The 15,573-nt window shown below is 36.9% G+C and overlaps 1 protein-coding gene across 5 annotated transcripts in view; it reads left to right on the top strand.

Annotated features, from left to right (window-relative positions):
- The window catches only part of CCDC141 (coiled-coil domain containing 141), a 217,023-nt gene that overhangs the window by 51,232 nt on the left and 150,218 nt on the right, over positions 1 to 15,573 (top strand). For all 5 annotated transcript variants that reach the window (XM_057551905.1, XM_057551906.1, XM_057551907.1 and 2 more), the window contains 2 exons: positions 9,090 to 9,281; positions 12,653 to 12,761. In XM_057551905.1, the coding sequence (XP_057407888.1) occupies positions 9,090 to 9,281; positions 12,653 to 12,761 (301 nt within the window). The remainder of the gene's footprint in view (positions 1 to 9,089; positions 9,282 to 12,652; positions 12,762 to 15,573) is intronic.

Here is a 15,573-nt window from a genome sequence, read left to right as displayed (position 1 = left end):
CAATAGTATGAACAATGGTTTTATTTTTGTATTTCAATAAGAACTTGGATATCAGAAGCCTCTTACCAACACCAACTTTAATATTAACCCCTTTGTATGAAATGTGGTAGAAAACAAAGTTGAACATTTTGCACACAAAGTTTCTAGATTTCAGCTGCTCCTTGTACCTTGCAAGTTGTAGGTACTCAATAAAGTTGAGTGAATTAATGGATTATTGTATCACAAAACCATGGAATTCGATGGGACCTTAAAAGTCACCTAGTTAATCTCTTAGATGGTTGTGGAGATCCCTTACAATATCCTGGAGAGTGTACATTGAATACTATTTGAACAATTTCATATGAAAATCCCCACTGTTTTCCTCTCAGGGTGGTTTTTTGCGGTATATTAACATCTTATAAAGTATTTAGAAGCTGATAACATTGAACAAAGGTGCATTCACATTGTTTAATTTCTTTTCTTTTTCTCTCTCCACCCATGCCCCATGCATGTAAAACACAAATAACAAGTTACAATTAAGTTACAAGTTATAATTAAGTGATATCTCAAGTAATATCACCTGCCATGAAACTCAAATGAACAAGCTGGACCTTGTTGGAAATTTGGGGAGGATTCTGGCCAAGGAATTGATTGAAGAAAGAGAGAGAAGGAGGCCACAGGGCATTATTTCAGGAACAGACCCCTCAAGGGCAGCCTTGGAGCTGTCGGAGAGGAAGGCTGCAGTAATGGTAATACTGCGTAGTTGACATCTGGGCCAGTAGCTGGGGGGCTTCCTTGTGGCTGGTGGAAGTGTATTTTCACTGGGGTTACAGAGAAGAGTGAAATGAGGTGTTGCTCATCTGGAAGATAGGAAAGTACAAAGTATCCCAGAGAAGTATCTTATATTAAGAAACACACACTGTATTGAAGCAGGGGTAGGGATAGGAAGCAAACATCCCATTCCTCTTGTATTATTTGTTACCTCTTGTAATGAAAGTTCTTTAGAATGCTGTGTGCTGTGCTTGTTCATTGCAGTATTACTTTTTTCTTGTTATTATTTTTTCCATAGATAAATCCAACATGTAGGCAATCTCTAAATACATCCCAGTTTTGGGTTAACTTGTTTTGTTCTGTTCTTGACTTAAATAGAATACCCTAAAATATTCTCTGAATTTTTGTATGTTTGGTAATTTCAAAACTCTAAAGAAACCAAAAGAAATTCTGTAGCTTTTAAAACTAGATTTTATGTTCTTCTTTACTTAGGATGTATTTTAAATTACCTGACAGAGAGGGCAAGTTGTGGTTTCAAGAAAACTTCAGAAAATCAATATTCAGATGTCATCTGTAGGAAAGAAATTTCAGATGGTATCTTCATCCTGACTCTGAAATGTAATCTAATAACCAAAATGCTTGGCAGTAGAATTAGAATCAGATTGAAAGTAAACTGTAATATTTATTAATTCAAAGACTGTTATATTTATAGATAAACACAACTCACCCATCAGCAAATGGCAATTATTCTTAAAAAACTGGTCATTAGTATGGATTGTATGATGAGTTTTTTGTTTTTTTTTAATTTTAAAAAAAAATTTATTTATTATTTATTTATTATTTATTTATTATTTATTTTTGGCTGTGTTGGACCTTCGTTTCTGTGCGAGGGCTTTCTCTAGTTGCGGCAAGCAGGGGCCACTCTTCGTCGCGATGCATGGGCCTCTCACTATCACGGCCTCTCTTGTTGCGGAGCACAGGCTCCAGACGTGCAGGCTCAGTAGTTGTGGCTCACGGGCCTAGTTGCTCCGTGGCATGTGGGATCTTCCCAGACCAGGGCTCGAACCCGTGTCCCCTGCATTGGCAGGCAGATTCTCAACCACTGCGCCACCAGGGAAGCCCGTATGATGAGTTTTGAAACAAATTTGTCAGGACAGTTATTAGCATTAGAAGAAATAGCAGGAGATCACTATAAACTTTGATTTAGAATACATTTTATATCAGCATTGGCAATGTGGTTGTGATAATGACAGAACATGTTTGCTTTCACATATGTTTACTTTGTTTTAGTGAGGCATGCCCCACAGATACATAAAAAGGAATATGTTGATATCTTCCTAGTCATTCATACAGTCCTCAGCCCATGGGAACTACAAATCCCAGAATGCATTCTTACTTAAACATGGGTATCAGAAACTAATGGATTCAATTTAATGAGACAATTGGTTTTACCATGAAGTCCAAAATGCTGACTTGAACTTTACAAAACATAGACCTTTGTCTATGTCTTTGTCAAGTTTGCTACATTTCTACATTCAATTTTAACTAGCAAATGTTTATACTGTCCATCTCATCTGTATGTGTCATACAATTGTTTTCATACATTAAAAAAAATAATCATTGCACCATAGGGAACTAGTGTAAAATTTACGGACAAAATGAACAATTGAGAATTTTTCTGAAAGAACAATTCTTTCTAAAATGTATTCTAACATACTTGTTCCTTGGAGGTAGATCACTGTTATGTGGATTAACATTTAAATATCTTATGTTTTGAAATTCTCACTGGCATGTCATGTAGCCACTTCAATCAGAAATAGCTTTTCATTTTCTATTAGGGGTTTGAAGTCATTTTGTTCATTCCTGCAAGGACCTCAATATGTTCTCTATCCAGTGCTTTTCTTTTTTTTTTTTCTTTTTTATTTAATTTTTGAATTTAATTTATTTTTTTATACAGCAGTTTCTTATTAGTCATCAATTTTATACACATCAGTGTATACATGTCAATCCCAATCGCCCAATTCATCACACCGCTACCCCCATCCCCCTGCCGCTTTCCCCCCTTGGTGTCCATACGTTTGTTCTCTACATCTGTGTCTCAATTTCTGCCCTGCAAACTGGTTCATCTGTACTATTTTTCTAGGTTCCACATCTATGTGTTAATATACGATATTTGTTTTTCTCTTTCTGACTTACTTCACTCTGTTTGACAGTCTCTAGATCTGTCCACGTCTCTACAAAAGACCCAATTTTGTTCCTTATCATGGCTGAGTAATATTCCATTGTATATATGTACCCCATCTTCTTTATCCATTCGTCTGTCGATGGGCATTTAGGTTGCTTCCATGACCTGGCTATTGTAAATAGTGCTGCAATGAACATTGGGGTGCATGCGTCTTTTTGAATTATGGTTTTCTCTGGGTATATGCCCAGTAGTGGGATTGCTGGATCATATGGTAACTCTATTTTTAGTTTTTTAAGGAACCTCCTTATTGTTCTCCATAGTGGCTGTATCAATTGACATTCCCACCAACAGTGCAAGGAGTTCCCTTTTCTCCACACCCTCTCCAGCATTTGTTGTTTGCAGATTTTCTGATGATGCCCATTCTAACTGGTGTGAGGTGATACCTCCCTGTAGTTTTGATTTTCATTTCTCTAATAATTAGTGATGTTGAGCAGCTTTTCATGTGCTTCTTGGCCATCTGTATGTCTTCTTTGGAGAAATGTCTATTTAGGTCTTCTGCCCATTTTCTGATTGGGTTGTTTGTTTTCTTAATATTGAGCTGCATGAGCTGTTTATATATTTTGGAGATTAATCCTTTGTCCATTGATTTATTTGCAAATATTTTCTCCCATTCTAAGGGTTGTCTTTTCATCTTGTTTATGGTTTCCTTGCTGTACAAAAGCTTTGAAGTTTCATTAGGTCCCATTTGTTTATTTTTGTTTTTATTTCCATTACTCTAGGAGGTGGATCAAAAAAGATCTTGCTGTGATTTATGTCAAAGAATGTTCTTCCTGTGTTTTCCTCTAAGAGTTTTATAGTGTCTGGTCTTACATTTAGGTCTCTAATCCATTTTGAGTTTATTTTTGTGTATGGTGTTAGGGAGTGTTCTAATTTCATTCTTTCACATGTAGCTGTCCAGTTTTCCCAGCCCCACTTATTGAGGAGACTGTCTTTTCTCCACTGTATATCCTTGCCTCCTTTGACATAGATTAGTTGACCATAGGTGCGTGGGTGTATCTCTGGGCTTTTTATCTTGTTCCACTGATCTATGTTTCTGTTTTTGTGCCAGTACCATACTGTCTCCATTACTGTAGCTTTGTAGTATAGTCTGAAGTCAGGGAGTCTGATTCCCCAGCTCCATTTCTTCCCTAAAGACTGCTTTGGCTATTCAGGGTCTTTTGTGTCTCCATACAAATTTTAAGATTTTTTGTTCTAGTTCTGTAAAAAGTGCCACTGGTAATTTGATAGGGATTACATTGAATCTGTAGATTGCTTTGGGTTGTATGGTCATTTTCACAATATTGATTCTTCCAATCCAAGAACATGGTATATCTCTCCATCTGTTCGTATCGTCTTTAATTTCTTTCATCAGTGTCTTATAGTTTTCTGCATACAGGTCTTTTGTCTCCCTAGGTAGGTTTATTCCTAGGTATTTTATTCTTTTTGTTGCAATGGTATATGGGAGTGTTTCCTTAATTTCTCTTTCAGATTTTTCATCATTTGTGTATAGGAATGCAAGAGATTTCTGTGCATTAATTTTGTATCCTGCAACTTTACCAAATTCATTGGTTAGCTCTAGTAGTTTTCTGGTAGCATCTTTAGGATTCTCTATGTATAGTATCATGTCATCTGCAAACACTGACAGTTTTACTTCTTCTTTTCCAATTTGTATTCATTTAATTTTTTTTTCTTCTCTGATTGCCATGGCTAAGACTTCCAAAACTGTGTTGAATAATAGTGGTGAGAGTGGACATCCTTGCCTTGTTCCTGATCTTAGAGGAAATGTTTTCAGTTTTTCACCATTGAGAATGATGTTTGCTGTGGGTTTGTCGTATATGGCCTTTATTATGTTGAGGTAGGTTCCCTCTATGCCCACTTCTTGGAGAGTTTTTATCATAAATCGGAGTTGAATTTTGTCAGAAGCTTTTTCTGCATCTATTGAGATGATCATATGGTTTTTATTCTTCAGTTTGTTAATATGGTATATCACATTGATTGATTTGCGTATATTGAAGAATCCTTGCATCCCTGGGATAAATCCCACTTGAACATGGTGTATGATCCTTTTAATGTGTTGTTGGATTCTGTTTGCTAGTATTTTGTTGAAGATTTTTGCATCTATTTTCATCGGTGATATTGGTCTATAATTTTCTTTTTTTGTAGTATCTTTGTCTGGTTTGGGTGATGGTGGCCTCATAGAATGAGTTTGGGAGTGTTCTTTCCTCTGTGATTTTTTGGAAGAGTTTGAGAAGGATGGGTATTAGCTCTTCTCTAAATGTTTGATAGAATTCAACTGTGAAGCCATCTGGTCCTGGACTTTGGTTTGTTGGAAGATTTTTCATCACAGTTTCAATTTCATTACTTGTGATTGGTCTGTTCATATTTTCTATTTCTTCCTGGTTCAGTCTTGGAAGGTTATACCTTTGTAAGAATTTGTCCATTTCTTCCAGGTTGTCCATTTTATTGGCATAGAGTTGCTTGTCGTAGTCTCTTAGGATGCTTTGTATTTCTGCGGTGTCTGTTGTAACTTCTCCTTTTTCATTTCTAATTTTATTGATTTGAGTCCTCTCTGTCTTTTTCTTCATGAGTCTGGCTAATGGCTTATCAATTTTGTTTATCTTCTCAAAGAATCGGCTTTTAGTTTTATTGATCTTTGCTATTGTTTTCTTTGTTTCTATTTCATTTATTTCTGCTCTGATCTTTATGATTCTTTCCCTCTGCTAACTTTGGGTTGTGTTTGTTCTTCTTTCTTTAGTTCCTTTAGGTGTAAGGTTAGATTGTTTACTTGAGATTTTTCTTGTTTCTTGAGGTAGGCTTGTATAGGTATAAACTTCCCTCCTAGAACTGCTTTTGCTGCATCCCATAGGTTTTGGATCATCGTGTTTTCATTGTCATTTGTCTCTAGGTATTTTTTGATTTCCTCTTTGATTTCTTCAGTGATCTCTTGGTTATTTAGTAGCGTATTGTTTAGCCTCCATGTGTTTGTGCTTTTCACGTTTTTTCCCCTATAATTCATTTCTAATCTCATAGCGTTGTGATCAGAAAAGATGCTTGATGTGATTTCAATTTTCGTTAATTTACTGAGGCTTGATTTGTGACCCAGGATGTGATCTATCCTGGAGAATGTTCTGTGTGCACTTGAGAAGAAAGTGTAATCTGCTGTTTTTGGATGAAATGTCCTATAAATATCAGTTAAATCTATCTGGTCTATTGTGTCATTTGAAGCTTCTGTTTCCTTATTTATTTTCATTTTGGATGATCTGTCCATTGGTGTAAGTGAGGTGTTAAAGACCCCCACTATTATTGTGTTACTGTCGATTTCCTCTTTTATAGCTGTTAGCAGTTGCCTTATGTATTGTGGTGCTCCTATGTTGGGTGCATAAATATTTAAAATTGTTATATCTTCTTCTTGGATTGATCCCTTGATCATTATGTAATGTCCTTCCTTGTCTCTTGTAAAATTCTTTATTTTAAAGTCTATTTTATCTGATATGAGTATAGCTCCTCCAGCTTTCTTTTGATTTCCATTTGCATGGAATATCTTTTTCCCTCCCCTCACTTTCAGTCTGTATGTGTCCCTAGGTCTGAAGTGGGTCTCTTGTAGACAGCATATATATGGGTCTTGTTTTTGTATCCATTCAGCAAACCTGTGTCTTTTGGTTGGAGAATTTAATCCATTCACGTTTAAGGTAATTATCGATATGTATGTTCCTATGACCATTTTCTTAATTGTTTTGGGTTTGTTTTTGTAGGTCCTTTTCTTCTCTTGTGTTTCCCACTTAGAGAAGTTCCTTTAGCATTTGTTGTAGAGCTGGTTTGGTGGTGCTGAATTCTCTTAGCTTTTGCTTGTCTGTAAAGCTTTTGATTTCTCCATCGAATCTGAATGAGATCCTTGCTGGGTAGAGTAACCTTGGTTGTAGGTTCTTCCCTTTCATCACTTTAAGTATATCATGCCACTCCCTTCTGGCTTGCAGAGTTTGTGCTGTGAAATCAGCTGTTAACCTTATGGGAGTTCCTTTGTATGTTATTTGTCATTTTTCCCTTGCTGCTTTCAGTAATTTTTCTTTGTCTTTAATTTTTGTCAGTTTGATTACTGTGTGTCTCGGCGTGTTTCTCCTTGGGTTTATCCTATATGGGACTCTCTGAGCTTCCTGGACTTGGGTGGCTATTTCCTTTCCCATGTTAGGGATGTTTTCGACTATAATCTCTTCAAATATTTTCTCTGGTCCTTTCTCTCTCTCTTATCCTTCTGGGACCCCTATAATGCGAATGTTGTTGTGTTTAATGTTGTCCCAGAGGTCTCTTAGGCTGTGTTCATTTCTTTTCATTCTTTTTTCTTTAGTCTGTTCTGCAGCAGTGAATTCCACCATTCTGTCTTCCAGGTCACTTATCCGTTCTTTTGCCTCAGTTATTCTGCTATTGATTCCTTCTGGTGTAGTTTTCATTTCAGTTATTGTATTGTTCGTCTCTGTTTGTTCTTTAATTCTTCTAGGTCTTTGTTAAATCTTTCTTGCATCTTCTCGATCTTTGCCTCCATTCTTACTCCGAGGTCCTGGATCATCTTCACTATCATTATTCTGAATTCTTTTTCTGGAAGGTTGCCTATCTCCACTTCATTTAGTTGTTTTTCTGGGGTTTTATCTTTTTCCTTCATCTGGTATATAGCCCTCTGCCTTTTCATCTTGTCTATCTTTCTGTGAATGTGGTTTTTGTTCCACAGGCTGCAGGATTGTAGTTTTTCTTGCTTCTGCTGTCTGCCCTCTGGTGGTTGAGGCTATCTAAGAGGCTCTGATTGTGGGTAGAGCTCTAGAGTACCATTTTTTAATCACAGTGATTTTTGTTTTGATTTCTAATTTGTCTGAGATTAACACTGCTAATCCTCCTTTACTTTTTTGTCTTTGCCTGATATATTTCATCTCCTTATTTTCAAATGTTATGACTTTTCAGTTTATTTTCAAATGTTATGTCTTTTCAGTTATGTCTTTTCTTATGTTATGTCTTTTCAGTTTATTTCAAATGTTATGTCTTTTCAATTTAGTTTTATGGCTCCAGTAAACATAAAGTAGTTGAATTTTTTCCCCTTAATCTGATAATGTTCGTCTTTTAATTGAAAAGTTAAGTTCGTCTTTTAATTGAAAAGTTAACATCCATTTTTTGGGTGTTAACTGATATTTAATCATTTTCCTATCATTATGTTTTGGTTTTTTGTGTACCCAAACAAATGTGTTCTTATTTCTTTTGTTTTCTTTGTTGTATTTTGCATTATCACATGTTTAGTTTCCTTTTCTGTTGACATTTTAGAATTTATTCATGTTGTTGTTAGTCTATTATATTTTAAAAGTGTGCCTTGATTTTGGTGCCAATATCAAGAACAAAACAGGATCTGTAGGATCCTTCTCCTATCCCCAAATGAGACAATTATGGAAGCACATGTTGCCCTTCATCTTCCATATTTTGTTGAAACAATTTGTAGTGTTGGTTACAGATATTCTAATTTTTACATTATGACTATTCACTTTCAAGAACTTACTCATAAATTTACACTAAGCTTCACAAATATATTAACAATAACAACTATTTAGAATAAATAATAAATTTTACTGGGTTCATTTCTCACAATAGTTTTTTCATGATTATTCCTTTCTAGCTGTATTCCAGTTAGTTCTCCTTTTTTGAAATGTGAGGTCAACACAGTATTCTGTACCCCTGGGTATGTAGTTGTATTTTTTGTGGGGGGGGGGGCTGTGCCATGGCATGTGGGATCTTAGTTCCCCAACCAGGGATTGAACCCATGCCCCCTGCAGTGGAAGCATGGAGTCTTAACCACTGGACCACCAGGGAAGTCCCTGTAGTTGTATATTTTTGATAAATCTCTACAGTGTTTGAACAATGTTTAAATGTGGATGTCTTTAGCCTGGCCATGCTCCACAGTTCACCACAATCTCTGTTGCTCCCTCCTGCCTGCTTGATCTACCTGCCTGCACAGCAATTTGTGTTTATAAATTCTCTTCTAGACCTTGCTAGAGTGTATATAATTTCAAAAATCCAAATGTTTAAAATATGATCCCAAGTTCTTACATTGAGTGACACTCTGCCTTTTCTTGCCTGGACTTAGGCTTTGGAAGACCGAGTATGGGAACTCCTGCAGGAAGCAGACAAGACGGCTCAAGAGAACAAGGATCAGAGCCAGGTCTATGATGCCATGGCCAAAACTCTGGGTGAAGCATGGGCAGCCCTGGTCTCCATGCTTGAGAGAAGGAGGGAGCTTCTCAGGTTGACCTCTGAATTTTTTGAAAATGCCTTGGAGGTTTGTGTTTAAAAAAACTTTTCCCTTCTCCACATCAGAGCACTCCTGAAAATGTTTTCTTTCTGCAAATAGACATTGTAGTCAGTTCAAGAAATGGTAGAATAACCAAGACATATACATTTAATTTTTAATTTTCAAAAAATAAAATTGTTAATATTTTAAATGTAGGCCTTCAAACAAAAACTAAGTACAGTTAATTAAAATTGATAAATATTAAGTAAAAATGGGATCTTTTACCCATAAGTCATTTTGATATATTTCCCTCTTTAGATAATAGTAATACAATTACTAAATCAAATAATTACCCCGATGATAGGATTACTAGGAAATGCTGGTCTAGCGTGTTCTTGTTAACTGAAAGTTGGAGGATACAATTTCTTCTACTGCTTATGAAAAGGAAATTGCAGAATATTCCATAGAATGTTTGACTTGTAAGCATAGTATATGATAGAGTACTTTCCTAAGGCATATAGTTGAGTTTCCATAGTTTGAGCTCCTTAAAATATAAGGGAAGGGAAAAGTCCTGGGCCTAAGTTTTTTTGAGGAACCCAATTTCAAAATGTGAGACTCAAAGAACATTATCAAAAGAGGTGTTATATTTAGTGTAAGATACTTATTGGAAATTTCACTTTTAACCTCTCTGTCAAGTGACAGTACATTCATTTTGATGTGAAAGCACTGCTTCATTATGATAAAGCACTAGCTTTGAAAAATATGACATTTCCAAACTGAAAATTCAGGACTTAAATCCAAAATAATGAAGGAAAGAAGATTAGTAATAGAACATTAAAATTGAGGTAGACAATTTCATGCATCATGAACTCGTTTAAAAGTTAAAAGGAGGAGCAAAAATCTTATTGTAGCTTTCAAGGTTTGTTTTTCACAATTTGAACACTGAAGTCCAACTCACAGATCATCTCGGGGAAAAGTTCCACACACAGTTTTCTCTCCTGAAAAGAAATAAACCAAGCGAAATACACCTACAAGGATCAAATTATAGATACATCTGATTCATTTCATCTTAGTAGGTGGGGTATAAGTATTAGTGCCCTTGAAATTCAGGTCATTTGAGCATAGGAAGTTATCTTTTTTTAAACATTAAGTCCAATATTTGTTTCTCACTGGGTAGGAGCATTAATACTAGCTGATTTTCTATATGATGAGAAATGACTTCCAGATATTACATGAAATAAAAGGAAGTATAAGTCAACCCGTAATTCAACCCAGCACTCTGATTCCTCATGAAAAGATGAAGTTTCATATATTATCCTCCTTCCAATTTTGTGGACTACTTCATACTTAGCTGATGGAAAACTCCTACGTGATTTTCCCTGCCCCTTGTGTATGCCAAAGCAATTTTCATTAGTATTAAAAAAAAAAAAGAATGAGGGTGAAATTAAGAATAGTGTCTTTGAAAAGTGTCCCCTTGTTGCCACTTCTATCCTGTACTAACTGCAGAAAGAAGAAAAGTAGGGAAAAGAAAATATCCCCGAGATAAAAGTTAATAGAACTTGAAGGAAGCTTTTTCTGAGTAAAGCATTGTTTATTTATTGGTTTGTTTTTTAAAAAGTGTCAAACCAGTTGAAATATAGGTATAAGTTACACAGTGACTCCAAAACTTCTTGTAGTGATTTACAGGGAAAACCAAACTACCCACCAAGGTTTTGTTTTATTCTTTTTCTTTGAAGTTTCTCTTCAAAGAATGTCTTTAAGTTCAACTATTAGAAATAGAATGGATTAGAGATGTAAATGATATGTAGATAGGATTCACTTACTGAACTATGTGCACGCAGGAGTTCTTTAGAAATACAAAATGACTTCTTATTGCGTGGTTGATAGTACAAGATGGCTTCAGGCTCACAGGCTTCTCAAACACTGTGCTTCAGTTTAGAAACAGTGTCCCCAAGTGACAGTGGCTGGTGTCCATCTGCTGGTTCTAACAGGATGGTAGAAGCCTTCTCTGCATTTCAAAAGGGGATGTGCTCATCAGTTGCTCTCTCATCTTTTCAGGCCATTTATAACTGGATTTTATATGGCTATTGTAATAATCAAAATATAGTAAATCTTGTTAATCAAATAGTCACATAAAAATATTAAATATCACTAAATCCAAAGATGAGAGTTTGGATAAAACTTGAGAAAACGTGACAAGCACTGTGATAGGCTTCTGTGTCTTTCTCACTGATACTTCACCTTTATGAGTTTATTCTACACCTGATCCAAAGGTGAATGTGTTGATTTAAATGCTTTTATAAATGATAATCATTTCCTTTGAACCATAGTGCTAAAATAAACCAGTTATTTGTCTACTACTATGGATATACTGTACTAGCATAACCAAGTATATTTTGCCCTTTTCTAAAATTTGTATCTAAGGTTATTCCCCTGAGAATTTTGACATCACTTCAAGCATCTCCCTTTCATACTTCCTCTATGGAGAAATACAAAAAGAGAGACTGGTCATGTTCCTTACCACTTAGGGTGTCAAATTGCTCTTCCTTTTTTTCTTGAAACAGAGGAGAAATCTTCCATTTTTCATTCTTGCTACATCTAATTTCATTTTTATTTCTATAAAAGTACATAAACCATTGACAAAAATGCAAACAAAATTATAAGTTATAGATTTAAAAGCTAAAAGTTTACCACCCCTCACCTATCCCTAATCCTATTCATTCTCATAAAGGTAACCCTTTGCTATGTATCTTTTTGCACCACTCTCTGTACAAATATATGTATTTTTGCTTTGTATAAGAAATAGGATTACACATTACTTCTCGGCACTTGGGCTAAAATCAGGTGTAGAGATGGGATTAGACTATGTATTATTTTGAAACTTACATTTTTTAGTTCTAGGTCTAATTATAGAGAAAAAAATGAACTATATTTCAACCTCAAGTGGATTCTTAAGTTAAATTTACTAATAATTATGTAGGTTACTGGTTAACCAAACTTTTGTTGGTTTCTTTTAACAAACTTTCTGGTTGTTCTTTGTGAAACTGTTTTAGGATGTTGACAGTGGCTGTATTTGCACTATGGGACACAATAATTTTAGTTTAAAATTTCAATACACATTAGAACAGTAAACAAATTGGTTTATTTCAGCATAGATAACATATTTCCAGGTATGAAAAGAATGCAAAGGAAAGAGAAGAAAGTTCTTATCCCAGTACTTTGTAAACTGACTACATGCAAACACAGAACCTCATACAAACACGTGAGCCAGCACATGCTCACACAAACACACAGCTTATCACACAAACACATACACAATCAGCTAGGCCATTAATTCATGAAAAATGTTTACAAATAACTAAAAGTGGCACAGTGTTTTTTAGTTTTTCATATGTCTTTCCCCTGCATTTCTGTTGTAGTTTGCCATTAAAATAGACCAAACGGAAGATTTCCTCCAGAACACTCAGGAATTTGAGAGTGCCGAGTCCTTGAAATCACTCCTTCAGCTTCATGAACATCATACCAAAGGCAAGAACTATCTCTTCCTCACATAAACTTTTAAAGGTTTTAAAGCTGTTAATATGATAATGCTCATGCATGACAGTATATTTTTAATTTATCTGATTATGTATACCTCAACTTGTTCTAAGTAAGGTTAAATAAAGCTTTATTTCTGGTCATAGTCTGCAAGAAAGAACTGGTTGTAAATGATTCTCAGGGCCGGTAGAGGAAGAGCCTCTGGGAGGTTCAGTTATGCAGTCTGCTAGATCTTAGTTCCTGAGGAGGAGCCATTTCCACCTCGCTCATCCTTACATATCCTCAGCATCTAGCGAGGTCTAGGCACTTGGTGTATCCTCATGAAATATTCTTTTTTTTATAAAGTTTTAATTAATTAATTAATTTTATTTGTTTATTTTTTTGGCTGCGTTGGGTCTTCATCGCTGCACGCGGGCTTTCTCTAGTTGTGGCGAGCAGGGGCTACTCTTCGTTGCGGTGTGTGGGCTTCTCATTGCGGTGGCTTCTCTTGTTGCAGAGCACGGGCTCTAGGCACGTGGGCTTCAGTAGTTGTGGCACGTGGGCTCAGTAGTTGTGGCTCGTGGGCTCTAGAGCTCAGGCTCAGTAGTTGTGGTGCACGGGCTTAGTTGCTCCGCAGCATGTGGGATCTTCCCAGACCAGGGTTCAAACCCGTGTCCACTGCATTGGCAGCGGATTCTTAACCACTGCGCCACCAGGGAAACCCCTTATGAAATATTTCTTGATTGAATAAATGGTTGAATTCAGTGACTGTTCCTTCTAAGGATCAGGAAGTGAAGGTCACCCTTCCAATAACAGCTCTGAAGAAGGAAATTTTCTTTCACTATTGGAGTTTTAAAAAAAAGGATTAGTGAACTTTTTCCAGATAAAAATCTAATAAAACACTATATAAAATTATTTTCAACTCCCCCCGAAACAACTGTAAAGATAGTCTAGTTGTTAACCAACAATTTGTATGCTGGGCCTTTTTCACCAGAATTTGGGCTGGACCAGGGCTGCAGTAGGAAAGGCATTTGTGGAAGACCACCTGTTTACTGTAATCTTTTTCCGTGAAAGCAGATTAGATAAATAGATAGGAACAATCACTTCTTTTCTTCCTAATGGGTTCTTCCAATTATTACTGCCAAATAGAGCTGAGTACAAGTGATGGCTTCCTGAATTCATTTGTCTTAGTTCTAACTCACCTTCTAGCTTCCAAACCTGATTATGCTAGACAGGGACAAAAGGTGTTTTTTTTTTTTTTTAAATTTTATTTATTTATTTATTTATTTTTGGCTGTGTTGGATCCTCGTTTCTGTGCGAGGGCTTTCCCCAGTTGCGGCAAGTGGGGGCCACTCTTCATTGCGGTGCGCGGGCCTCTTATCATCGCGGCCTCTCGTTGCGGAGCACAGACTCCAGACGCGCAGGCCCAGCAATTGTGGCTCACGGGCCCAGTCGCTCCGCGGCATGTGGGATCCTCCCAGACCAGGGCTCGAACCCGTGTCCCCTGCACTGGCAGGCAGACTCTCAACCACTGCGCCACCAGGGAAGCCCAAAAGGTGTTTTTAAAGCCACAAATAGATTGTGTTTATAACACCCTCCAAAGGACCCTAGATAGTAGATCATTATTTTTCTAAAACTCAAAGATTAAAGGACTCAATCTTTCCTGTGTAAATTTGTTGAGATCTGACTACATATATACCTATAATTTTAAGATTACTGTTCTGTAGGACCTGTCACTAACAGGGGTTATAAACAGCATCAAAAGTATCAGCATTAGAGCAGCGGCCTGCCCATTTTTATACAGCGGCAGTAATCTAGCTGGGCCCAAAGTGGGTAAACAGAAGCACATGAAATTCCTCTTAGGAGACTGGAAAGTGACTTGAGTCCAGGCCTCTGAGATGGGTTCTGTGGCCTCAATTCAATCTTCATCCCACCAACAAGATCATCACAAAGCAATTTCACCTCCAGAAACCTGACAGTGACTGATGCTTTTGGTGAAGAGGTTCAGTACTGAGGCAGTCACATGAAAGCATTTTCCAGAGGGACCAGAGGGGGAGATTGTGGAAGTAGGGACTTTTCCATAAATATTTGGGGATGCAGCTGAAGCAGGGAATGCTTAAATGCTGTTGTTAATGTTGGCTCCTTCAGTTACTAGGATCTGTGACTCAGTGAGCCAGTTTTCATGGGGCACATGCTGCTCTGTCTGGAGGGCTTAGGCTACAGGGCCCTGGCGTCCAGCTGATGGTGGGACCAATGCCCTGCCTTTCAGGGGAGTCCACGGGGCCTCCTCTTAATCTAGAAAGATGGATGACAGTGCTAGCCAAAGACAGGAAACATAGTTTATTTTTGTGATGACAAAATATTCTTCCATCCTGGTGGCATATTTATCATGACATTTTTGTGTCCCTCTGTGTGATACGTGAAGCACAGGGATTGCAGGAGACTCTAGTCAGGATATTTGGCTCCCAATTCATATGCCCAAGGGTAGCTTCAAGGGCTTTGTTTTCATAATATGGGAGTCGGTGAAATTTATTAATCAACTAATTCAGTGGAATATGATTAAGATTACCTGATTTGAAATACATATTCAAGAACAAAACTCTGATTTTCAGTTAAGGATGTCATTTCTGTCTTAGTTCATTTAGGATGCTCTAACAAAATACCACAGATTAGGTGGCTTATCAACAACAGAATTTTATTCCTCCCCGTTCTGGAGGCTGGATGTCTGAGATCGGGGTGCAATATGGTCCGGTGAGGGCCCTCTTCTGGGTTGCAGACTTCTCATTGTGTCCTCACATGGCAGAAGGGGTTAGGGAGCTCTGTG

This window comes from Balaenoptera acutorostrata, chromosome 8 (assembly GCF_949987535.1).
Source record: "Balaenoptera acutorostrata chromosome 8, mBalAcu1.1, whole genome shotgun sequence".
Classification (NCBI taxonomy): Eukaryota; Metazoa; Chordata; class Mammalia; order Artiodactyla; family Balaenopteridae; genus Balaenoptera; species Balaenoptera acutorostrata.
The sequence above is the reverse complement of the archived record's forward strand: the minus strand, read 5'-3'. Positions and strand labels throughout refer to the sequence as shown.